The following is a 27,024-nucleotide window of genomic DNA, read 5'->3' as shown; positions in this document are numbered from 1 at the left end:
AGTAGAATTGTCATGTTGATTTTTTTATCATTATTATTGTACGTCTTTATTTACTTGTTGCCTACAATCACTAAACACTTAACCGAATTAATGCGCATTAAAGGACCAACAAACGTTCAAATATTTTATACACCGCATTAGCATCTTAGGGGCCCCGTTTTTTTTTGTTTGTAAATTCTAGCATCATGAGCCTTTATTCAATAGTAGCGGAAGTCCAACAGACTAGTCCTATTGGTCAAGTGAGTCATATGATGCCGTAACATCATCCGGTGTTGTAGCAGTCGTCGTTGCTGATGATGCTGACGACGTAACAGGAACAATGTCTGCAATAGAATTTGCAGTAGTTGTTTGAGGTACCGACGGCATGGAGTAGGCAGCGTATGGTGGCCAATAGGGAACCATCGTTGTTTTTCCGCTACAGCCAGGAGTTACGGAGGTAGGCGATGAAGATGATGCGTTGGAGATCGATTCCGGGCTGGTTGCCGTTCCATAGCTTATCGGGCTGCTGTCGTTTGGGTTATTTGAAAAATTTGTGCTGTAGGGATCCACGTGCGATGAGTATTTATTGTAACTTGGTGAGATCATACAGCTGGCGCCAGGTTCGGTGAGCTGCGCTTGTGCCTGGCAAGCAGCCATCAGTCCGTGAAAGTCGAATTTGTACGCGTAACGTTTGCCGTGAACTTTGGTCATAATGTTTTTGTCGTAATAATATCTGAAAGGAGAAAGAAGATAATTCAGAACAGCATAAAACAAAAACACAAAACCGCAACAGATTTCCCATGGCATAGCAACGGAGAGTGAACGGGTTAGTAGCATAACATTCGGATGATTCACCTTTCGCATTCTTCACATATTTTTACAGCCTCCTCTTTGGGCGCGAGTAAATTTCTCGTGGTCAGTTACTACGGAAGCGCGTGGCTGTTATGAGTTTGTGCGTTTCGTAGGCACACAAGCCATAAAAGTCAGGTGGTCGACTTTTCAGTAACATAATGATTCCCAGGTAAGGAATGTTGGTCTAGTAACGGAAAAATGATGAATCAATTCGAATGCCGTTGGAATGCATGCTGTTCGGTGAGATGATTCGCGATTGTGTAAACACTGCATCATTTTTTCGCCAAGTTATTCTCAATAGTAAAGCAATTTCATACGAAAAAGATATACCATCTCTCAGAAATTCGTAATATTTGGTAGGGGAAGATGTTCGGTTGCCGGCATCTCACCGCAGAGATGCCAGATATTTTCATAGAAAATCTGTATTGATTCGTATAAAATATCTGTATTTATCTGTATTCGCTAATAAAATGAAATTTCTACAATACAATTATGTTAAAAGGTGTTATTCCAATAGATTATGGTTATAGAGTGGTAGATTAAATTTCATATCTTATATTATATTCATCGACGAAATTTTATAGTTTTTTCCTATCAACAACAATTGAATTATGGTGCCATATACTTGTCTAATTTGAAAATGTTCACTTCATAAGTTGAGATGGATTTCCAAAACCCAATATGCAACGTCGAGTCAGGTAATACAACTGTCAGTCTGGCAATAATGTTTCATGATGCCAAGACTTGTCTACCTTTTAAGTTCAATTTAGTTACAAATTTTAATATAAATGGATTTCAGTGTTCTTCATTAAATATCTGCACAAAAAATATATATTTTGAAAAGTGATTTGTACGTTGATTCCTAAACGTTTATCTCGTCATTGCAATCAAATACTAATAGATAGCTCAAATACTAATAGATAGTTTAATGTTTTCCTTAATACTTTTGGTGAAATCTGTATAAATCTGTATTAAATTTAAGAAATCTGTAAGAAATTTGTACTCTGTATTAAATCTGTATGCGCATGTAAAAATCTGTATAATACAGATAAATCTGTATAAATGGCATCTCTGTCTCACCGTAACTTTTGACAGAGAACAGATAGCGTCATTCCGACAAATGTCATGTGTGTGTAATAGCATCACGTTCTTTTTGTACCGAATACCAAAGCAAACAAACGCTTGTACTTTCTACTGCGCTTAAAACAAATTTTTTACTTGCGTGAAAATCAACACAAAAGTTTTTTATGACTTTTTGCCTTTCTCTAGAGAAAGGTATTAGAATTGCTGGAAAACCGACTTTCGAACGGAGCTTCGGAGACCATTCGACTCAGTTCGACGAGATTGGAAAATGTCTGTGTGTGTATGTGTGTGTGTATGTGAGTGCACTTTTCGAAGATAATTTTACCGCTCAATTTTCTCAGAGATGGCTGAACAGATTTTAACAAACTTAGGCTCGTTTGAAAGCTACTGTCGGGTCATTGATCAAGTTCGAAGATCAAATGGCTGTGACTTTTGGTTCCGGAGATATGATGGTATAAGTGACGTAACTGACAAAACGCGTTGTTTTTTTACCGCGCAATTTTCTCAGATATGGCTAAACCGATTTAAACAAGCTTAGGCTCGTTTAAAAACTATTGTTAGGCCATAGATCAAGTTCGAAGATCAAATGGCTGTGACTTTTGGTTCCGGTGATATGATGGTATATATGACGTAACCGACAAAACGTCACAGTCACAGGCCACAGTTTTAGATAAATTTAACTACTCGATAAAAAATAACTGCCCGACTGTCAAATTTTAACTAAAAGTTCAAATAATTCGCAGGATGATCCATACTCTTAGAATGGAGGAAGAAAATAAATTGTAATCGTAAAAATGCTAACAATCTCACGAGTAACCAGTTTGACGTATATTGAAAATACGAGTCACGAAGCTAACAACAAATAATCATTTTATTAAACGCTGAACTGAACTGTTTTTCTCGAAAATGACTTAGTCGATGTTGACCAACTTAGATTCAAATGAAAGGTCTCATGGTTCTACACGGAATTCTTATATTTCATCCGGATCCGACTTTCGGTTCCGGAATGATAGGGCAAAGTGTGTTAAAAATTGTGTACCGTCACTTGATGAGTCGAAACGAAAAAAGTAAATAGTTTTCTAAATTGGTCTCGAAAGTATTCCCGGTTTTCGAATAACGACGGCAGATAATAGTCATACACTCAAACAAGGGTCTCACTTACTTTTACACTTAGTCCGGTATTCCTAATCTTAGGTTCAAATGAATGATCTTATGCTCCTACCGAAAATTAAGCATATTGTTCGGTTGCAATTAAAATCATGTTAGTTGATGGCCATGGGTTCTAGTGCCCGAAATACCTACAATAGTGGAACTCACTTCGTTTTCTCATCGATGTCAGAGAACTGTTTCATTCTGTAGGTTATATCAGTTAATGCACAAACAATCTCTTTGGTTTATTTTAAGAATCGAAATATTTTTAATAGTATACCACAGTATTATATATGAGAATATGATTGATATGAGAAAAGGTTTTTGACTATTTTATTCAGCGTGAACATATGGTGACAGTGTAAAGCTATGGTAGAGTTTTTTCGCCAATTCGCCACTAATGGCGAATTTAGATTTTAGATTATAGTGGTTTTCAGCTGGACATAGAATGCGACGGAATCGTCTCAGAATAGCGAAATAATGAGCGTCAGAACCACAGATGCCAGGTTTACAGATTGGTATGTAAATTTGCTATTTCGTTTGTTAGCAGGCTTTGCAATTAAGAATACTTTTTTTCAGTTTTTATAAAAACTGTCCAGTTTAATAGCTTTTGCTACTACTGTAGGGTTTTTGTTTTGTTTTTCTCGGCATACTTTTAAATATTGAGCGCGCATAGGAGCATTTCTAGTACACAGACGCCCAAAATTTCATCTGGCATATCTGCCAGAATATTGGACAGTTGTTTTAACCGCTTTGCTGTCTGCTGTATTGAAATTAACTAGCATTAGAGCCACACATGATCGGCTGGTGGGTTGAGGTCAGTTTCAACTTATAAAATTCCTTATCGACAAGAGTTATTTCATTGTTCATTGAAAGCATCAACAAATGTATATCTGCCCCAAAGACGACCAACTTTTTATAGTGGATTTTTTGTAATAGTTAACCTTAAGGGCTGAGGACAGTACCGTAAAGTGGTAGTTTTTTTGCTATTGCTATTTATTTTATTGCTATTCCCGTTTCAAATTAAATTTTCTTGGAAACCGTGCAGGATATAGAAAAACCCACCTGACAATGTCTTCGAAATTTAATTGAGAATATTCTGTGAAATTTTCAGAATGATTCATTGAGTTTAGCGGTCGTGTTGTATTTTTTCTGACCGAAGAACTGCTGAAAATTGGAACGCTCGGAAATGCATTCCTCTACTTGTCCATCGAATATCTCGACTTTGAAGGCTTGTATTATAAATCTACCGTGACAAAGTCTAGATAATTTAGTTTAGATGCGAAGTCTTGTATTTTTCTGTGTAACAAAGTCAGTTTCAATGAATCCGCCATTTTTTTCGCTTTGGTTTCCTGATAGCATTCTAAAAAAGGAGAGAGAAATAAAATTGGCTCGACAAGGCTGCCAAACAAACAGACATTCAATCTTTGTGAAAGTTGAATATTTTTTCATTGTTCATTGGAATCCACGACGCCATAGGACGCTGGTCTTACAAGCCAGTTGTCGTATGTTCGAGCCCCGACCTGGAAGGATTCTTAGTGTCAGTAGGATCCATAGTACAAGCCATGCAATGATTCTGTACACTAAGAATCGGCTGCGAAGTCTGTTGAAACAGAAAGGCCAAATTTAACAAAAGGAATGTAATGCCAGGACTTTCCTTTTTTTCATTGGAATTCATGTAATGTCCAACCCATACGATAGATTAATGTGATAAAACTTCTCATCAAAATAATAAAATGTATGCTGGCAACTCGGTAGGAGCGCACAATTTTTTTTAAACTTTCGAGTCGAAGGCGAAACGCAAGGAAAACTAAATAAGTTATGTATGTTTTACATAGGCATGTTTTTACATTTCTCTTATAGAAAGGCTGTGCAATCACTGTGAAAACCGATTTTTGAACTGAGGCCCGGAGGACCGAGTGTTATATACCATTCGACTCAGTTCGTCGAGATCACAAAATGTCTGCGTGTATGTGATAAATAATGCTCAATTTTCTCAGAGATGGCTGAACCGATTTTCACAAACACAGATTCAAATGAAGGTTCTTATGGTCCCTTACACTGCTTCGAAAACGGAGCTCACTTCGATTTCTCAGTAGCGGTTAAACCGATTTTCACAAACCATGATTTAAATTAGAGCTATCATCCAGATTCGACTTGCGGTTCCTTAATTATATGACGATGAGTGTCAAAATTTTCTAACCGTCATACAAAATGACGGTGAAAACCTGTTTTATTCCACTTAGTGGTGTAATTATGCCTTTTTCATATATAATACTGTGGTATTCTATTCAAAATGTTTCTTTTCGATTTTTGAAAGAAACCAATGGGTTGTTTGTGCATTAACTAGTATAATATAGAGAACGAGGTGGGTTCACTATTATCTGTACTTCCAGCACCAACTACGGTCACTAACTAACATGACGTACAAACTCTACTAGTTTTTAATCAAATTTTGAAGTTTTTATACGATTTTGCTATCGTACTCTAAACGACGATTTAAATTTTTGTTATATCCGAAAATATGCAGTAATTTTTGGTAGGACCATAAGACCTTCCATTTGACCCTAAGATTGGGAATATCGGTTTTGAGTCCAGTTTAGAAAATTTTTTACGGTTTTTGTTTCGCAGGTTTAAGTGACGGTGTACAATATTTAACACACTTCACCATACAACTTCGGATCAGGAAATCGGATCCGGATGAAATTAAGAATGAGAGCGTAATACCTTTCATTTGAATCTAAATTTGTCAAAATAGGTTCAGCCATCTCCGAGAAAACCTAGTGAAATTATTTGGCACATACATGTACACACATACATACACACTCAGCCATTGCTCAGCTCGATGATCTGAGTCGAATGGTATATGACACTATGAATTTTTACTAGTCAGTTTTTCAAATGATTCCATAACCTTTTTATATGAGAAAGGAAAAACCGGTGCACATCGGTATGTGCTGGTAAGGAAGAAGAAAAGACCTTCCCCTTTGCTTCGTTCGCAGCGTGTTTTTTTCGATTTCGTATAGCGTGCAGGATCGGCACAGACGGGAGAGAAAAATTATGTATTGAAAATCTGTATATGAAAATGATAAGAAATTAAAGCGCAGCGAAAAGAAAAAGTCATTGAATCGATTGTGAAAATGACAGAGAGGTTTCATTTAGAGGTTTTCATTATGAGGTTTTCATTATGACCAAGGCCACCATCTTTCTGTCTTGTCAGAAGAAAGTTTAGAAAACATAAAGGATTACGCTGAAATAATTTCGTTAATATAGATAAATCGTCAGATGGGAGCATTTCAAGCGTTTACCATCCTTGATATTCTCTTTTATTTAATTTGTACCCACTTGTTAGTATTATTACAAAATCACGATAACAATTCTACTCCATAAAACTATACTTTTTGATTTTCTAGTAGTTATAGTTATAAAATCACTTGAAAAATTGAGTAGTAAAAAGGCCGGAGGCCAAAGTGTCCTATACCATTCGACACAGTTCATCGAGCTATCTGTGTGTGTGAATGTATGTGAGTATGTGTCAAATAATTCAAACTCATTTTTCTCAAAGATGGCTTGACCGAGTTTCACATATGTTGCTGTTGAATTTCATCATCCTTTCATAGGGTAAAGTGTGTTTAAAATTGCACATTGTCATTTAGAGCGACGATGCAAAAAAGGGTAAAATTCTGCTAGATTTGGCTCAAAACAGCTTTAATTTGTAGACTATATTAGTTACTTACTAAACGAATCAACTTCGGCTATATCGATTTCCAGTTCCCGGTTCAGGAAGTACGGTAAATAGTGGTTAAAAACTCTAAAACAAAACACTCAATTTTCGCAGAGATGATTTGATCGATTTTCACAAACTTAGGCTCAAAAGAAAGGGTCTATGGTATCATAGAAACAGAAACAACAACAAAAAACAGTGCGAACTGTGTCAAAAATAAATAAAATGGAAATTATATACGGGGCAAAATAAACGACAATAATAATAAGACACTTAATTGTTCTGGATGACTGGAAAGAAAATGTGTGCGAGCTTACCATAGCTGAGCAAATTAGAGAGATATCCTGCCGCTGGATCTCGCACATACTTGTTTAGGACTAAAAATACGAGCGCAAGTGCACTTCGAGTACATGTTTGGCTGGATCCATTATCATACGCCAGAGAAATAAATGATTACCCGACAATGGACTGAAGTCGTCGTGACACGAGTGCCTGGAAGTCATAGTATGCCTTTGGAGTACTAAATTGATTAAAGACCGACATCGCTGTGAAAGGACCTTACATGAAGCACAGGAGCATCGCTACCATAGCTAAAATCAACGGTTTAGTGCTCCCATCCACCTTGTTCGCCTGATTTGGCCTCCTCGAACTGTTATCTATTCCCAAACCTAAAGTCATCTCTGAGAAATCGATGAGAGTTTCGTTTTGGAATTTTAGACCGCTACTTCCGGAACCTGATACCGAAACCTGTATAGCTAAAGTAAGTTTGTATGGCCATCAACTAATATGACCTACAAAGATGCTTTTCGTTCTCCACGAATCGAATTAAGAGATATATCTCGGACCACTTCTCAAAATCCATCACAAGTCTTGTTGATTTTATGCTCTAGAAAGGACATTCAGAAGGTCTTAAACATGTGGGACTGAAATGGCATGACAGTAAACGTTAAGAAATGTAATACAACGACATTCTCTCGGTCATAGTCTCAAAATTTTATTTAAATATCTAATAATGATAGTTCTAGTGTAAAAGTTTAAGGTGTCTGTTAAAAACGCCGGTAAATGGGGCACCGGAAATTGTCTACTTGAGCAATGTTCAGTAAGATTATTTTTTCATTCTGGGCCCCTCCCGAAACCAAATCCTGGGTACGCGCCTGATCATAGCTGCTGTTGAGTTTCATCAGGATCCGATTTCTGGTTTCGAAACTATAGGGTAAAGAGTGTCTGACATTTCAAACCATCATTTAGTGCGACGATGCAAAATAAGGAAACATTCTTATTAACTTGTCACAACTGTTTACAAATTGAAATGGTTTATAGTTTTTATCCAAGCTTGAAAAAAAATTTCTTGACAGAATCTTGTAGGTGATATTTTTGAAAATATAAGTAATATGAGACAGGCATCATTACACAATTCAGTGGATTGAAAAAAGGGTTTTAATTAATTTAATACTGCAATCGAAGAATTCAATACAAAAATGTCTTTGTTCTGAATTCTGTATGTTAAACATAATAAATCTCTTTCAGTATCTGTATATTTTCTCTACTATTCGATGCTAGAAATAAATTATACAATCAAAATAAAATCAACGCACCATTTCCCACCAAAAATGATTCGAATGATTCTCTTACCTTAGCGCCCGACTCAGCTTGTCGTAGTTCATGTTTGGTTTCGCCTTCCGCTCTCCCCATCGGCGTGCCACCTCGTCTGGATCGATGAGCTTGAACTCCCCATTTGTTCCCTCCCAGTGAATGAAGCGTTCGTTCGACGAATCAGCGAGCAGTTCGAGAAGAAACTGCCACAGTTGGATCTGCCCACCTATAATAATAAGAGGAAGAAGAATGAGCAAGTATAAAGAGCAGTCATGGTCGGAAAAGGGAAGATAACACGCTGAGAGATTATATACTCGCTCTGTGTGTTCGTGGAAGTTGCTATGATGAGTAGGGTAAGTTAAGAAAAGGTTGCCATCAAATGACGAAGAAACACACTGAATATTTTGCCCTCGCACATCAGATCCGCTACCTTGACTTACGAGGACCAAAACATGCAGTGATGATGAGAGAGCGGATCACGGAAATTATCTAAATCCAATACAAACCTTGCGCCACCAGTCGATGTGATGCTGCATTCAACAGTTGGTATGGCTCTGCAAAGAATACAAAAACAAAGAAAATATTAAAGATGGCTATCCCCTGACGAAAAGATTATATTGTGATTCAAAAGAATTCATGTATTTATTGATAATTTGTCAAATTTTTGTTTTGTTCTGAAAATAAAAACCGAACGCTCTGCACATTCAAATATAGGTAGAAATCGATGAACGCATGAAGCTCATGGCTATTTTTGTTTTAAGCGCTGCATCTGTTTAATGTAGCACTCACTCCAATTTAATTGTAAAACAAGTCATCCTTTTCTGCCCTACACCGGCGTTGCCACTGTCGAAAACGAAAACGCTATTTGGGCTGTGAACCATTTCGCGGTTAATTTTAACTTTTGGTTAAAATCTGACACTCGAGGGGTTAATTTGATTTTGTCAAAAATAACCCTGATAGTTATTTTTGACACTGAAAAAAATCTTGCAATGAAAATTCTAATATTAATTTTTTAGATGAAATTATTTCCATTGGAAAATAAACCCAAATAACTTTCCGTTCGTCAAATTTTGAAATGGGCCGCTGTTTTAGTTAAATTTAGCTACTCCACACCAAATAACCACTCAAGTGTCAGATTTCAAACAAAAGTTAAAGTTACTCACGAAATGGTTCACAGCCTTAAGAGGTATATCAGGATTATTTATTTTCTCAGAGATATAACCATAACAATATACGTAGCGGTATTTTCAAATTTATTTTCACTTGTTGATAAGGGACCGTTCATAAACCAAGTAGACTTTCGTAGACTTTTGTAGACTTTTCAAATATCCCCCCCCCCCCCCCTCCAGTAAAAGTCTACGTAGACTTTTCGTTTTTACAAAACATTTTTTTAAATTTTTCAGTGAGAGTTAGTATTACTTTATCCGATCACTGATAGCTCATACTGATTTTTAGAGCTATACAATTCTATAACAAGGTTTAACAAAATTACAAAAAGGTTGAACAAAGTAAAGTTTTAACCGAGTATTGACAAAGACTCCGAGAACCCTACGAAATAGTGTCGATTTATATTAAATATAATCGGTCAATTGTGTTGATGTGATAGGTTCAAATTCAACAGGCGCCTTTGAACAAATATTACAAAATAGTATATTTCAAGGCGAAACATCAGAATGTGGTCTAAATATCTAGATGATAATTTTAAATCATTGTTACAAATTTTCAAATAGATTTCCATCAAACTGCTATTTAGAAGAGTTTAAAAATTTTGGAAAAAGATTGTTTTCGAACTTTCCAATGTGGCATTGAGATTAACAGTTTGTTGAATAAGAATGGTTTTGAAATAACGTTTTTTTTTTGGCCTGAAAGATAAACCCTTCCAGTATATATGGTATTTATTGTATAGAATTCACCTAGTGGTGTAATGCTTCCTTTCTCATATTAATTATATTTTCAAAAATATCACCAGAAGATTTTGTGAAGAAATCTTTTTTTCAATCTTGAATAAAATAAGCAACTTTCTCTGAGTATAAACTAACATAACCTTTCCACATTGTAAACACTCATGTCAAGTTGATGAGAATTTTTCTTTATTTTGCATCGTCGCACTATATGATTAAACACTTTTTACCCTATAGTTCTGGAACCGGAAATCGGATTCGGATGAAATTAAACAGTAACCTATGAGATTATAGGAATTTTTATTTGAGTCTGTTTGTGGAATTCGATCAAATCATCTCTGAGAAAATTGAGTGAGCCTCGTTTTAAACATTTTGAACACTACTTCCGTTACCTCTAGAACCGGGAACTTGGAACTAGTATTACGAAAGTCAGCTCGATGAACTGTGTCGAATTCTGTAGAACACTTAGCCTTTTGGGTCAATTTCCACTAGTCAATTTTTCAAGTGATTGTATGAACTTTCTATATGAGAAGAGCAATAAGTACACTTTCATTGAAAGGCATCGTTATCATGATCTTGTAATAACAATATCAAGTAGGTACAAATTGAATAAAAAGATTAGAAATTTACATGTTTCTCACCTCAAAAATATTAATTTAAATGTGGCAACCCTGCACGCTATACGAAATTGAACAAAGCACGCTGTGAATGGAGCAAAGTCGCACGTACCCTCGCGTACCAGTTTTGCATCGTCATTTTGAATTTGAGTGTTTTGGCACGCTTCGCCCTATAATTTCGGAACCGTAAGTTGAATCAAGATGAAATTGCACAGTATATTTAAAGGAATGGGAGCTTTAATTTGAATCATAACCGTTGCTGAGGATTCGACGGGAGTTCAGTTTTTGGAGATGTTCTTCACTATTACCGGTGCTTTCGGAAGCGAAAACCGGGGACTAGTAGTCCCAAAGTAGTTTTATATACTTACTAACTAACAAGATCTGCCAACTAGATCAATTTAGCAGTAAGTTTTTTAAAAATGTGCACCTCGTTTCGCCATCGCTTGTGAAAAAAAATTAATGAAATTGAAAATTTTTATTAATCGCACTGTAATACCGGAACCGGAAGTCGGATCTGGATCGTCTTCTCGGGGACTTTTTAAAGACCTTTTATTTGCTTCGTAGATTGTGGAAATCGGTTGATGAATTTCAGAGAAAATTGATTGCATACTTTTTCACAAATTTGCACATATTTCCTTGTAATTCCGGAACCGGAAGTCGGATCCAAATAAAACTCAGGAAAATTGTATAATGTCATAAGGCCTTTCATTTGAATCTAAGTTTGTGCAAATCGGTTCAGCCATTTCTGGAAAAATCGAGTGACATTATTTGTCACATACAAACATACATACATACATACATACACGCACACACATACACACAGACAGACATTTTGTGATCTCGACGAACTGAGTCGAATGGTATATGACACTCGGTTCTCTGGGCCTCGGTTGTAAAGTCGGTTTCCACAGCGATTGCATAGCCTTTCTATATGAGAAAGGCAAAAATACGTAAATTTACGTCTTCTGAGACTGACATTTATGAACTAAAAATGCCACTTTTTATCGTTAGGTTAGGTTAGGTACACAGTTAGAAAACATAGAGTAAATTTACGTCTTTATGGACGTTCATGAAATTAGCGTCGTAATTCTTTTAAATTTACAATTGAAAATATTAAATCATATCATTAACTTCACAGTTAGTTTACCTGAAGTTTACATCGATACAGACACAAAAATTCTTTTTATATGTTGATAGACGTAATATTGTGTCATCACCAAAGAAATTACGACACACTTGAATTTACGTTAAGCGTAAATTTCATTTTTACTATGAGTTTTTCGAGAATTGAGACATACCTAAAACAGGTTGTTATAATTTGCACAACTTATTATTACAGTTACTTCCTTTCAACCATATGACGTAAATATAATTGCAAAACTTCTGTAACTGCCAGTACAATACAGTAAAGTTGATAATTTGCTGCACAATTGTTACAGATGTTTCAAAAGTAGCTAAATAATGATTTTTTGCACTGCTGTGTATCTTAACAGTGATAAGTTGTACACAGAAAGAAATAATGAAATTTACACGACATGTAAATCAATAGGAACATGTAATAGAAATGAGTTGAATCGAGATTTTGATTGAAAACCATCATCGATGCAAAACTGAATTGGATTGCATTGAATTTTTAATGAATATAACTGTATCTTTCAATTAACGCTTAGTTTGCAATTAAATTCTATTGAAACCTACAGAATTGTAAAGTAACTTTATGATTAATTACCTGCTCTAAATATGTGCATGAAAATAGATGTAAATTCACAAAATATTTTTATCTGTGTACTATCGATTTTAATATATTTGAAAAATCTTTCTTCGCATATCCACGCAGCTTAAAATTATGAAATTTACGGGTGAGGCAAATCCCCATACGAAAAATTTGGGAGCGGATCATTTCGCCGAAAGCCGTTTCGCAGAAAGTCGTTTCGCCAAAAGTCGTTTCGCCGAAAGGGTCATTTCACCGTAAGTATAATTGTATAATTGATGGCTCGGCACAAAGCCGCCGAGGCGACGTCAGCTGAGATTAACTAGCATTAGAGCCAAAAGAAAAATTAATCGGCTGTTGGATTGAGGTCAATTGCATTTTCAACTGGTAAAATTCCTTAGCGACAATTGTTATTTCATTGTTCATCGAAAGCATCAACAAATGTATATCTGTCAAAGACGACCAACTTTTTAGAGTAGACAAATAGCACAATCGATTAAAGCACGATGTTTTGAAAACCAAGGCGTTGACGGAAGCTGACGTTCCGGTGACGGTGGCGGAAGGAGGCGGATCGTCTGAATCGTACATTATGTCAAATAAATAACACACGCTTTAAAAATCCGTGCAAGTTGTAGCCGTAATCTGCTACATACGCATTATCAATATGAATTCAATATGACTGAAGTTTTCTTAATAATAAATAAAAAAATAGTTATTGTAACGGTCAATTGAAAAAATATTTTTTTCTGGCTTGTGGTCTCAAAGGGGTTGAATCGATGCGAATGACAGTTTCGCTATCTTTGCGGCATTTTGTCGCTATCTTATCGCATCGCCATCTTTTCTAGTCGACAGTGAAAATCACTATATTAAGACAATTGCAGGATTCAGTGAAAAGATCCTTTCGGCGAAATGGCTTTCAGCGAAATGGCATTTGGCGAAGTGGCGATTCGGTGAAATGACACTTTCGGCGAAATGGCAATTGGCGAAATGACCCTGATCCACACAATTCACAACAACGTAATTCGTATTGTGACTTAATTTTACAGGAATGATTCAAATATGTGTCAAACATACCTCACCTTTCAAGCAGACGTGTGAATTTACATGTTTCAGCGCTTAAGAATATGCCAGAATACCTCAAATTTTTGTTCGGCCTCTTGCAGAACTGAATTATTCATGACGCTCGTATATGTCGCACTCAGAAGACGGAAATGTGATTTTTTTTCTAGGTGTGCAACAGGAATATCAATTATGCAAGAATTGAGTAATATGTTCAAATTTCAATAACTATATTTGCTATTTGGGATGAGAACCATCTTTTCAACTCGGTGCAAGCGATGGTATTTTAAGTGAGTTTGTTTGTAACGAATACCGACGAGTTTTATCTTCACAAGAATTTCATGGATTGCATCTTCAATCGATAGAAGAAAATAAGTCTCACGAGTTCGTTTTCACCACCCTTGGTTGAGTATAACACTTACAGATTTTTGACTGTTGAACTCCGACTTTTGATCCCTTGCCGGGAGAAATAATTGCTTCATACATTTATCTTTACAATAAATTTCAATTGTTGAAACTATCTCGAATAGGTATGTCGTAATATCGATCGATTAATCGAGTAATCGATTAATAACCCAGATAATCGGGTAATATTTCATCGATTTACTTAAAACTAATAATCGATTATTGAGCTAATCGAATAATTAAAAAAATCCCATAGTAATAATCGAATGAATAATCGAGTAATCGAATATAACCCAGATAATCGAATAAATTTCAATCGATTAGTTTCAAAATTATACTCAATTACTAAATAATCGAGTAATTCGAAATTTCCGACATCCCATTCTCGAATTGCTTCCCTGAGAAACTCCACAGCTCATAATAAATTTTAAAAAGTAACACTGCTACTATTTGGCGACCAGTCAGATATGGTTTAAGCCAATCAAGAAAAAACTACTGAAAGTCTATCGATCTAGGAAACTGTCGTGTTGTTGTAGTCTTGGTCATATGAGATCAACTTCTTTTTGAAAACGGTATTGCTACATCAACAAACCATTTTTGGCCATCCAAAAATTTTCTATCAGTTTCAGTTTATTTGTGTTTTGAAACAAATCAACATGCGTCTACACACGTAGTAACTATGGCAATGTTTCCAAACTTCAATTGTTGCCATGGTATTTTACCGTCGTTTTCAAATGTTTATCGGCGCTTTTTACGAAGGGTCAACAAAATTACACTATTGCTAAGTTCACTGGTTCACGATTACTTATCCGAAATTTTGCGATGGATCGTATGGGACATTGTATGACCTTGAAAAGAAATTCAACGTAAAACAATCCGTCGGAATGTCACAGATATAACTTCACTATGAGTACAATTCAAATTTTATAGTCCATAAACGATCAAATAAACTTGGGTATGAGTCAGTTTGAGTTCCTGAATTATGATGCGTTTTAAATGAACAGCAATGAGTATTAGTTGAATATCATTTTTTAAGAATTACTAAAATCACACCAATATGTCATATATTCCCACGATTCACTTCTATGTAGTAGAGTCCTGTACCATACAGTCGGTAATGATTCAATTTGAATTCACTCAAAGTAAACCACAAACGAAGGATGAGCGATTTCAGCCCGTCACCGTAAAAGGCCAATCCAGCTGCTGTTGGTTTTACATAACAACATGTCAATGTGAGACAGGCGAAGAGGCGGCAACGGAATTTCTTAGAAACCACATCATATAACACTTTAATTTATACACGATCCAATCCAAACGTTCTCGGAATATCTCGCATTGTGAGAAACGTTTGCCGCCGCTGTGAAGCTGTTCTGAAACTTGCGTAAAATTTGGCCATTACCACCCCGACGACGCCAAAATCTTAAACCGTCTGCTAGTCGGCTTAGATAATCGTAGACAATAATAATTTACAGACGACCACAAGAACCGTTTTTTATTCGGTTGGCATTCGTCATTACGGTGCGTGAGTCACTTAGGTTTGGGGGGGTACGTTTTCATTTAAATAAATTCCGTTCAATGTGTACCTCCATACAGTAATGGCAGTGCCGTACGATGCGGATGCGAATGCGGATGATGATTGTAGTGATTGCCAGGGTAAACCCGCACGGATGTGAAGCGACGTGACGCGACGTGTAGATCCTCGGAAAATCTCCACATGGCAGTCGTGCCGAACCCGAGACTCATCGAATCAACACTCGCACTCATTCTGTTGCACGGATGATTTCCAGTTCCACTACCGCCGCCGACAGGTGCCGGGACCTAGTTGCAACAGAAGGAAGTTGTTTCGTCAACTGCCGACGCGTGACTAGTTGACCACTTCGTGTTGGGGAATCTTGAACTGTTTGAGAGGATTTTCCACCCTCCACGCCATCCTTATCAGATCTGCAGGTGCCCTGTTTCTTTTCGGTTTGTTTGTTTGTTACGGAAGCGCATGAGCCACACTTAATTCCTGTGTCAACAGTTCCGGAAAGCACAATGAAATAGGGAAGATTTAGCGCAAGGAGAAAAGTTTTCCGGATTTTCGCATTCACGCTGAGGTTTGCCTTGTCGAGAGAGGGGGGTAAATTTCTTTGTTGCTTTTATAAATGATATCCCAGTGGGTTCCAAAGATTACTAGTTGAATTGACCGTTTAATTTTATTTCCCCTCTAGAGCACTGATAGTACCGTGGCTTCGTTTAGGGATGTTCCTTGGATACAAATTTATAAATTTTCAATAACTGTGCACTCCTGTGGTTTTCCATTCTGGGTAATTTATTCAAAGGGATTTGCAGCTAATACCGTACATCCAGGATCGCGTGTTCTCCTTGAACCCAAAGGCATCCTTGTATAGCTCGAGAGAGCGCAATATAAAAATGTCAACCATGGTTTATTCACTATATTAATGTCCAGAAGTATGATAGAGTGTTTAATTTTTTTCCAAACATGAAGATATTTTTAGAGTTAACAAATGAAAAATGTGCTTCGTAGCAGTAAACCACCACTAATCTCGAACATACCATAGACAACCATACAGACTACTACTAAATTTCTAGTTTTAGTTTTGTATGCAATACTGCTTTCAGTCTGAGCTTTGTTATACTATGTTCACGTCTGTTGGTTTGTGAACCTTTCCCCAACGAAGAAACAGCAGTAGGAAATCTCATCCTGGTTAGTTTTTAAACGCTTCCTTCCTGCTTCCGTTTCCGTCGGGACTGGCTGAGAAAGTTGGTGGGAGGGCTCGTGTCGAACAACGCCAAAGATGCTGGCATGCTGTATCTTTTCGATGATATCGGTTGGCTTTGTGCTGCCGCCGCCGCTGGTGACCCCATGCGGTGAAATGGCGGTTTCAGTTCCAAGTGATGCAGGGTCGGATAGAAATTGATATAAATGTCAACTGACGGGGCTTAGGTGTACTGACTTTATTGTTTAAATTAGCATAATTTCTTGTAAAAATCTGCTTGAAGGCTGTCAAGAGGGTTGCTGCTGTGAGTGATTCAGGAAATCGATGAGAACGAGTGAATGTTATTGTTTGCTTTCAAGAAGTAGACAGACAAAGGTTCATAGTTCAAGGATCATTTATACATTTATTATTACTGCGGTGATCCTTCAAACTGAAGAGTGTTAATAAGCATGGATAAAAAATAATTTGTTTTGACGCTTGAATGAAAACTTCATTATTTCAGTGAATCCCAATGAATAAAATTTTAGTTAAAATTTGAATTGATCAGATTTTGTTAGGGGTATAAATAAGTTTGTTCCTTTTTTTACCATATTGAAAGTGTTGTTAAACACTAGCCACTACTTTTATCCCATCTTTCTGACAATTAATTCTGCAAAATTCGACCGATTTGGTCACAAACTACGAATCGACTCATTTTTTGACTTCATCATAATTGAAGAAGTCCTGGTTAGCCAGGCCATTCTGCATCGACCGGAACAAATAGTAATGCCCGTACCCAGGATTTCGTATCGGGAGGGGCCCAGATCAAAAACAAAACATCAAACTTCTTCATGTATACAATTCTTGGTGCGCCTTTAGTACCTCTTGTTTCTAAGAAGCGAATTTCCGAATTCGCATAGAAAATAATTAGCCACTTGAGTAAATAATCCTATATTTTATGTGTTAAAAGGGAAAAAAACATTTGATTTCCTCATATCATAGGACGGATTCGTCTTCCGGTTTCGGAATTACAGAGTTTTGAGAACCTTCAAGAGGGTGTTTTCATAAGTTAACATAAGCTAATCTTCTTAGTAACGGTAAAAAACTCCAAAACAGAGCTCACGAAGATCTCTCAGAGATTACTAGAACGACTGTCACAAGAATGGTAGAATCATAGATTTCTATTAAATGTTCGCCATATCCGACTTTTAGTTCCGAAAAAGCAGGGCAATGAGTGGTTTCTTAGAGGTAAACAAATTTTTGTACAAAAGCGCACATAAGCGTTTATAGTTCGAAAAAATCTTGTCATTTTACATTTTATAAGATGCACATAAATGGAGCGTCATATTTCACACAAATTCATATTCAAGAACATGTAAAATTGTGTGATTTGAAAAGTACATGGCTTGAAATCGAATGAAAAGAAAACCAAAATATCGATAGCAACAGCGCGACTTGAACCGAGAAACATTAGATCACAAAACACTCCAATTAATCGACTGAGCCACAGAAGCACATATCTGTTTAATGAATAATTAATACATATAAATCCAAACAGTGGCACTTGGTAGCCGAGTGCAAATTACACTCGGGGCCTGTAAAATTCTGATCGAATGAAATGTTGCATCATTTGACAAGTTAAATAGTTATGAATTGTATAGTTTGTAGAATTGAGCAATTCCAGGAATGAGTAGACGAAAAAGTGACAAAATCAGAATCGACCTTCTCCGATTTGGATGAAACTTTGCACACGGCTTCAGTATGGCAAACCATAAGTTTTGAACCGATGGAGAGGTCAATCCGACTCACGACTGAAATTTAAAACCGAGGCTTTAAATTTTTTTGATAATTTTTATTTTAAAGCTGTTATTAAAATTAAAGGTTTAAGGCTATCCCATCCGTGCCTTTTGAAAAATGAAGAAGTTACAGGTAAAACAGTGTACGGGTGCATGCAAATGATCAAGTTCTTCTCGTTGTAATTCGGAAACCGTTAATCGTACAAAAATGAAGTCCAGGAAGAAGTTGTAGGGAATCAATAGGGCACTCCAAAACAAATATAAACTGAAAAAAAATTTTGATTTTTTCTCGATAATTTCAAAATGAACCAAAAAAATTAAATTAAAATAAATCAGGGTTTCGATTTTTTTTTTGATAATTTTTATTTTAAAGCTCTTATTAAAGGCAATAAATTTGTTCATGATATCCTTTCTTCTAATAGTAGCTGTTCTTGAGATATTTGGATATTTAATTATAACACAATTTTTTATATTTCCATGAATTGTTTATTTGCTTGCTATATCTACAATTATTACATGTACATGAATAATTCTAAAATTTGAAAATTGTATGAGTACTACGTGCATCGTCATTCGAATACAGTCTTGTGACGGTTTCTGGTTTCTGAAATCGGAACGAAAGAATGGTATTTCTGTGTGCCTGGAATCATTTTGGTATCCTTATAAACACTACTCCACTCGGTCACACCCCGTTCATATTCTTCTTGTGACACGTAACAAAAATACATGGTCGTGAATGCATCTCGACGTCTCTGCTCTGCCCATTCATACAGTTGCAGTTGTGATTGGGTGTTCATGTAGTTTAGCCAAGCTTTCGCGTCGTGCCATTCGTTTTAAATTACTCCCGGGTGCATCACATGGTCCTTTGCCATGAGAAGTAGAATATACGTACGTTGGTTGTAAACAGTAGGTAGTCAACTGGCACACCTCTTTGATTCTTCATGTGTTTATTCGTTTTGACGTAGTTACGTTAGTTCTACTGTTTAAATGATTATCTTTCAACGAGAACTTGAAATTTCGAATATATCTGTAAATTGATTAAGCTGTAACTTCTTCATTTTTCAAAACGCACGGATGGGATAGCCATCAATCTGTAGGTTTCAATAAGAGCTTTAAAATAAAAATTATCAAAAAAATTAAAACCCTGATTTTTTTTATTTAACTTTTTCGGATTATTTTGTAATTATTGAAAACAAAAAATCCACAATTTTTTCAGTGCTTGTTTTTTTAGAGTGCCCAATCGATTCCCTACAACTTCTTCCTGAACGCCATTTTTGTAAAATTAACGGTTTCCGAGTTACTACGATTTGAAAAAGGCAATTTTTGTGGAATGCAAAAATACATACGCCCTTCTTAAAAATCAGTCGTGAGTCAGATTGACCTCTCCATCGGTTCAAAACTTATAGTTTGCCATACTGAAGCCATGTGCAAAGTTTCATCCAAATCGGAGAAGGTCGAGTCTGATGATCTACTAAGCATTTCTGGAATTGCTCAATTATGTCACCTGTAAAATTCATATTTTTTTCTACTGTACTCTACACTAATACGATGCAATTCATAAAGACTTAATTTGCCAAACGACAGAAAATTTAATTTCTAATGACTTAATGTTGGATTAGCATGAATTTCACTGGCTTCAACTGTAATTTACATTCTGCTAACAAGCAGAGATGGCATTTCACCAGAGTTATACACGCTAGAGTCAGATTTTTGCCACACCGAGGATGCAAAAAACGAAGCACCGCACAAAGAGGAAAGCGCACTTCTTCTCAGTGTCGAATAGACAGCATTTGAGTGTGTGCTTGTGGTTAAAGCAGCTGGCGCGAGTGAAACACATTCTCTTCGCTTGAATCGCTCACACGCGCTCTCGTCTAAATACACCCAAGTGACCACTGGCGCGTGATGGTGAGCGAACACTTCTGTGAACTTCAATTAATAGAGAGTAGATCTGGCCTTGCCATGAAAAATTTGCAAGGAAAACCGAAAATTTTACGATAAATTGTTTTATTTTGCTGGTTTTGCGTTACCACGCTTCATCTACGAAAACCATACAGCAGAGTGCTCACCGGCGTGTACACCTCTGTGAAAGTATCTGCATCCACATCAGAGAATTTATTAGCTAATGCTCTAGCACTTTGGTGCGATTCAGTGGAAGAGGTAAAAGGAAATAAACAAACGCACTCATGATGCGTGCACACTTTACACAACAGTGGTGTATAAATGTGACAGAGAAGAGCTCTCGTTGAAGTTGTCAGTGCGAGGGGAGAAATTTTGCTTGCTCTTCGTCACACAGAGGAGATAGACATCTCTGCTAACAAGTGCAGCTTATATGCACCTTTTACCAGCCTAGCAGATGTGTGCTTCTGTAGCTCAGTCGATTATCGGACGTACTTCGGGATCCAATGATTCTCGGTTCAAGCCGCGGGAGCCGCTAGTATTTTGCTTATTTCAACGAATTTCATTTGAATTTTCCAATCACACGCAATATTACATGTTCTTGCACGTAAATTTGTGCGAACCACGACGCTCCAGTTATGTGCATCTTATAAGATGTAAAATCACAGGGTTTTTTCGAAGTGTAATGAATCGAAAACAAATAGCCGCTAAAGAATTATTCATCTACTTTACAGAGTGTGTTGGTTGATGAGAGTACAGCAATTCTCGTAACGTAGTTATTGAAGACGATTAAGCTAAGGTAGTCTTCGGAAAGAACGAAACACTTGATTTTCGTACCCTTTCGATCCGATCGATGTGAATATTGTCGTACAAGGCCTAAATTGTAATTCCGTATTCCATAATACTGCGTATTAATACAATGGAGACTTTCTAGAAAAATACACATAATTAAAGTCTTAAGTCTTGCGGTTGGTAAGTACCAAAACTGCATAAGCTTTCGCAGCAACAAAAACAAGCTAGATGCCCTTTCGGTTATACATGTATAAAACCCTCTCAATGTCCATTTGTAGACTACTGCAAAGACCATCCATGAATAGCATGAAAATGGTCCAAAATAAAAGGAACAGAAAAAGTTCACCTAAAAAAATCCTCACAACTACTTCAATTTGTAAGTCATATTAGTTGATTGACATACAAACTTACTTTGGCAGCTTCCGATTTCAGGTTACGAAGGTAGTGGTCGAAAGCTTCAAAATGAAACTCACACTGATTTCTTGATGTTTTGGAACGAAGTATACCAGAAATCCGACCCATTGAGCCCTCACTACATCGGTTCGGAACACTTGTTCCGGTTTCAGTACATTGTCGGATAATCATTTTGATCTATGGCGTGTAATAATGGGTCCAGGTTTCGTCTACAGTTATCAATTTACATCAAATCGTATCTCTATCTAATCGTATCTCTATCAATATAGTCAAACAGGCTTTCGAAGTGCGCTCGCGCTCGACTTTTTATTTCTGAGTATGCACCCGCGGCTTCCAGAGGATATGTATTTCTCCTGCAGAATCTATCTCAATGGTAAATGCGTTCAGTAAGGGAGAGTGTTCGGTTACCGGCACCCTTTTCTTTTTGACTCATAACTTCTAACTTAGTGCACATTATGCGGACATCTATACATCAATGGAAAGCTAAAGTCCCTGACTAACAACTGATTAAGAAACTAAGATGATTCAATTGTTATCAATTTAGTAAAGCGATAAATTGTGGCCATTTTAAAAAGGTGTTCGGTTACCGGTACCCGAAGAAATTTCACTAAAAATGGAAAAATATAAGTAAAGACTGCAGCTATTCAAAGAAACAACAGAATTTATTCTTTTTGGAAGCGTTTTTGTCAAAAGTCTGTGTCATTGTCTGATCGTGACTTCACCTTGGCTCTCTTGGTCGAATATTTGGATGGTGGCGCCTTTGGTATTAATTTGGCCGGTCTTCAACGTTTTTTCTTAGCCGGAGTATCTGCTGTATGAGCTAGATGTTTGTCTCGACAGCAGCCTGCATATCACTAACAATTATTCACGATTTGTCGAAAAAATGGGGTGGCGGTAACCGAAATCGGTAGACATTTTGAAAATGACAAAAAAAATCTTTGGTCGCGAAAATTTTGATAGCATCCGGTATTAAATCACGAAATAGATCATAAATATTCAATCCACTCACCTTTCCGATTGATGCTCTTCAATTCATGATACTCTAAAAAAAGTCAGAAAAAAACTTTTGTGTTGATTTTCACGCAATTAAAATTTGTTTTAAGCGCAGCAAAAAGTACAAGCGTATGTTTGATTTGGTATTCGGCACAAAAAGAACGTGCTGCTATTACACACACACATGACATTTGTCGGATTGACGCTATCTGCTTTCTGTCAAAAGTTACGGTGGGGTGCCGGCAACCGAACACTGCCGGTAACCGAACACCTTCCCCTACTAATTCTTGTGGCATCTGTTAGCTGCGCGTATCTTCTCTTCCTGGTCATCTAGTACCATTTGACATGTGACACTAGACTCATAATATATTATACCTTCTGTTTGGTTTTCTTTCTCCGTGTTTTTTTTTTCAACCAATTTCTTCTAAGTTTTATAATATGTATAAAAAATAAATGTGTAATTATTATCCAAAAGCAATCTATAAAGGTGTCCGATTTAAATTTTATTCATTATTCCAAATTACAAAAAAATATTCTTACTGTTATAAATAATACTAATATTACAACTGTTTTCGCTGGTTTTCGACTCGAAAAACCTTTGGAATTTTCGGGTGAGTAGTACCACCTCTTTCACCTGCCCTGCGCCGCACTAGTGGACGAGGACATGAATAGTGAACCACTTTTGCACTTTCTCATTCTGAATCGCTGAAGAGAGAGAGAGCCTCTCATCCAAGGATACGGATTACAAAGGGATACAGTATTTAAAACATTATAATTGTAGATGTAAAATCGGCTACGTTACCTGCAAATGAGTCGTAATAAAATTTAATCTGATAATTAAAAAAACCTGTTTTAATCCACCTAGTGGTGTAATGATGTCTGTCTCATTTATTACTGTGGTATTCTATTCTATTTGTGTATCAACTAGTATAACATATAGTGGGTTGTCCCGGGTTTGCGGTTCAATGCATAGGGTCTTACAAACCAGTTGTCGTATGTTCGAGCCCCGACCTGGAAGGATTCGTAGTGTCAGTAGAATCGTAGCACCAGCCATGTAATGCTTCTGTACACGCTGAATCGGCTGCGAAGTCTGTTGAAACAGAAGGTCAAATTCCACTACAGGAATGTAATACCAAGGCTTTGCTTTTGAGTCCACTGTCGCATGCTCGAACACTGACTTGGAAGGAATTTAAAAAAATAATCCATAAAATCGTAGCTCTGGCCGAACAATCGCCCTGTACAATTTTCTAATGAATTACGTTTCGTAAAAAAAGCGTCAAGTTTCGCATCGGAGTGTAACACCCTGATGTTGCTTTGCTTTACTTAGAAGCATACGCCTGGCAAAGACTTATTATCCATCAAATCCAGGTTGGTCATTCATGACACCAAATAAATCTAAAGTTGTGATCAAATCACATTACATTCAGTTCAATTACAAATTTTGCATTGAACATGATGATAAACTAGTGGAGTGTTGGAACTCAAATGAACATCTTAAATTAAATTTTTTATCACCTTTAGGTCCTATTTTTTTCTACAAAAAACATACCAAACTGAAGCACGAAAAATAAAAAATCGATAATATTTATCGTGTATTATTTTCCCCGTTCAATTCACGATTGGAAAACAAAAGTAGTGACAAGTAAACAATTGATGAGAATTCTTGAATAAAAATTAAGTTTCTCTCGTGCTATCACCCATCTTATGAAGTTGAAATGAACATACTCGAGTAAGGAATCACAGCGGAAGCCATTATTATCCTTAATTGAATCCATTTTCCGATTGCAATCAGAAAACGTTTATATTACTACATCCCCTCGATAGGTACTCTATAGGTTAGCCGTTGGTGTGTGGGTGACGGAGTTGAAAGGATTATCGCTAAAGATGCTGAAACTGTACCATAATCACTTCTCTTCCTATCCTAATTTCCGCTCTGCATCATGAACAACTTACTTGGTCCACTTCGTGCCCACCATACCGGTAGACCAATGTGTGAAAGGACACAAAGAGTGCCTACCAGGAAGACCATTTATCAAGATTTCTGCTGAAAGATTTGCTACACTTGCAAGAAGGGAAGGCAATCTGATTACCTGGATCAATATTGTTTCCTAGCAGCCTGTCTTCAATTCCGGTTCCGATCTGCAGGAAATGAGCAAAGTGTTTCGACAGCGTATCACCGCCGGCTTTGCTACCGGCGCAAACCCAGAAATCCGCCTTGGTAAATTTGGCCAAATCGACTCCATTGCACGGGAATCTCGCCGGCTCAAGGCTAGGAAATATGTTGAACTTTTTCGTAACCCACTGTACCCAGGAACTGATGTGTTCACCGGTCCACTCCAGGGGGTTCGTAGGTACAAAGATGAGGGGGTTATCATTTTCTTCTTGTGTGTCCGAGACTGACTCACTATTATCACTGGCTTCGATTGTTTCACGTGTAAACTGAGCATCGTGCATTTTTCCGTTTCACTCGGTGATATTTCCATTTGCTATGTTTTTCGTTTATTTGCCTAGCACTCCTAAAGCATTCTGCAAAATAACACTTCAACCGGAATGTTATCACTATACTCATCGAACACAATTGTTTCTCATTTTCACAGATAACCCGTTCGGTTAGACCGCTTACACCTTAGCGGTACGATCGATCTGAACGTGTCGACAGTTGGAACTAAACTGAGTCAGTAGTCGAATCCCGCGAATTTCATCGATGATTAATGCAGATGAGAGTGCAAAAGATGGTACGACTTAAGAAAAAATCGAAGAGTGCGCTTAATAAGCATCACTTAAAGCTGTGTTGTAAACGAATGGGAGAGAGAGAGAGCCAAGACAGGCCCACCGAAACGTTTTCCTCGCGATACCTGCCTCGATCAACCAGCCTATCAGCTCTGATCGCGTTGGAGCTCGTGGTTTCATTCATAAACCAGTGTCTGTGATTCATTCATAAAAGCTGCTCCATCAGCGGCCACACTACGTGAGTCGAAGCGCGCGAAACCACTGTACTATGAGAGCAATTATTAACATCGGGTGAAACAACATCCAAATCTCGCTGCGAGCGCAAATTCGTGGAAAATAGATGACTCCTCCACTTTGGCGATCAAGGTTCAAATTCGATTCATTATTCATCGCACCAGTTCTAATGAATCTCTTAGACTTTACTCGGAAGTGCGTGTTTGGGTTGAGTTATCAAGGTCGTTGGTATTTAATAGGTAAACTGAGTAACTTATTTATGGACCAGGACAACTAGCTAAGGCGATGGGAACCATAAACGTGCTACCGAAGTCCGTGTGGCATTATTACTCATTCGCTGGGAAATCCCAAACGGCCAGATCCGAGCCTCTCGCAGTTACTCCGCTCGAAAGAGTATGATCGAGGAAAGAGAATACAACTAAATTGCATATGAATCAGGAGTAAACTATATTGATATGCAGAGTCTGTAGTGTTATTCCGGCACTGGGGGATTTTCGGGACGATTTTATTTCGTTTCACATAGTAATAGCGTTATTACCTTAATGATCACAAAATAAATATTTAGATTATTATTCCGAACTTTTGTTTTCTGTTGAGCCAAATGGACATTTGTGTGCTCTACTGAAACTATGAGCTCTGGTCAAGAGTGGGTCGTATTAAGCTTTATAAGAAACACATTTCCAACACTTAAACATCCATCATCTTGTTTCTTTTTTATGTTTTTGAAAATTTAGGTATGATATCACCTAAGTTCCTTCAAAACATAGAAATTGTTAATTTTATTCCTTTTAATAGTTTCTCTCACAAAGCTTCTGGTAAGAGATTCAATTTCAAGATGCTATACGTTGAAGTCGATCCTATCCTCAAAATTTAATTTCAATAATTAATAGCGTAGCAGTATAATATGGCGTATATTTAAATAAATAATATTACACTAAAATAAAAATCTTATTTATACTCATTAGGTTTGTCATATGAATCATGTGCAGAATAGAATTTATAGAGATTGTATGGAAACTTTTAATCTTTATTTAAAGTGTACGTTAAATATAAATAGACGTTACCTTAATGAAAATTATAAGAATATAATAATAATTTATTTGAAAATCCGATGAAACCTAACTCGTTACATAATATATATTCATTGGATGTGTTTTATGAATCGTACGCAGATGGTATTCAACAAAAGACATATGGCAACTAATGACATTCAATGGAGCTCTACATAAAATCTAAATGATGTTCAATAAATTTTTTATCTTCATAATCTTTATGATATTGATTAGAATACCATATACAAGTTATGCGATGAGTCGATAAAACTTAAGCCAATATAATTTTAATATTCATGCATGCTGATTATATTTAATAAAAGTCATGTGAAAACTTATAATTTT

At 36.7% G+C, this 27,024-nt stretch overlaps 1 protein-coding gene across 1 annotated transcript; it reads right to left on the bottom strand.

Annotated features, from left to right (window-relative positions):
* On the bottom strand, positions 1-25,216 carry LOC131428101 (DNA-binding protein D-ETS-6-like). Its single transcript, XM_058591762.1, has 4 exons — positions 24,754-25,216; positions 8,887-8,934; positions 8,420-8,606; positions 1-712 (listed from the first exon to the last, which is right to left on the bottom strand). The coding sequence occupies exons 1-4, from the start codon at positions 25,115-25,117 to the stop codon at positions 229-231; spliced, it is 1,083 nt and encodes a 360-aa protein (XP_058447745.1). The 5' UTR covers positions 25,118-25,216; the 3' UTR covers positions 1-228.
* Between the last annotated feature and the right edge of the window lie 1,808 nt (positions 25,217-27,024).

Source organism: Malaya genurostris, chromosome 2, assembly GCF_030247185.1.
Source record: "Malaya genurostris strain Urasoe2022 chromosome 2, Malgen_1.1, whole genome shotgun sequence".
Lineage (NCBI taxonomy): Eukaryota > Metazoa > Arthropoda > Insecta > Diptera > Culicidae > Malaya > Malaya genurostris.
Note: the sequence above shows the minus strand (reverse complement) of the source record. Positions and strands in the feature narration are given on the sequence as shown.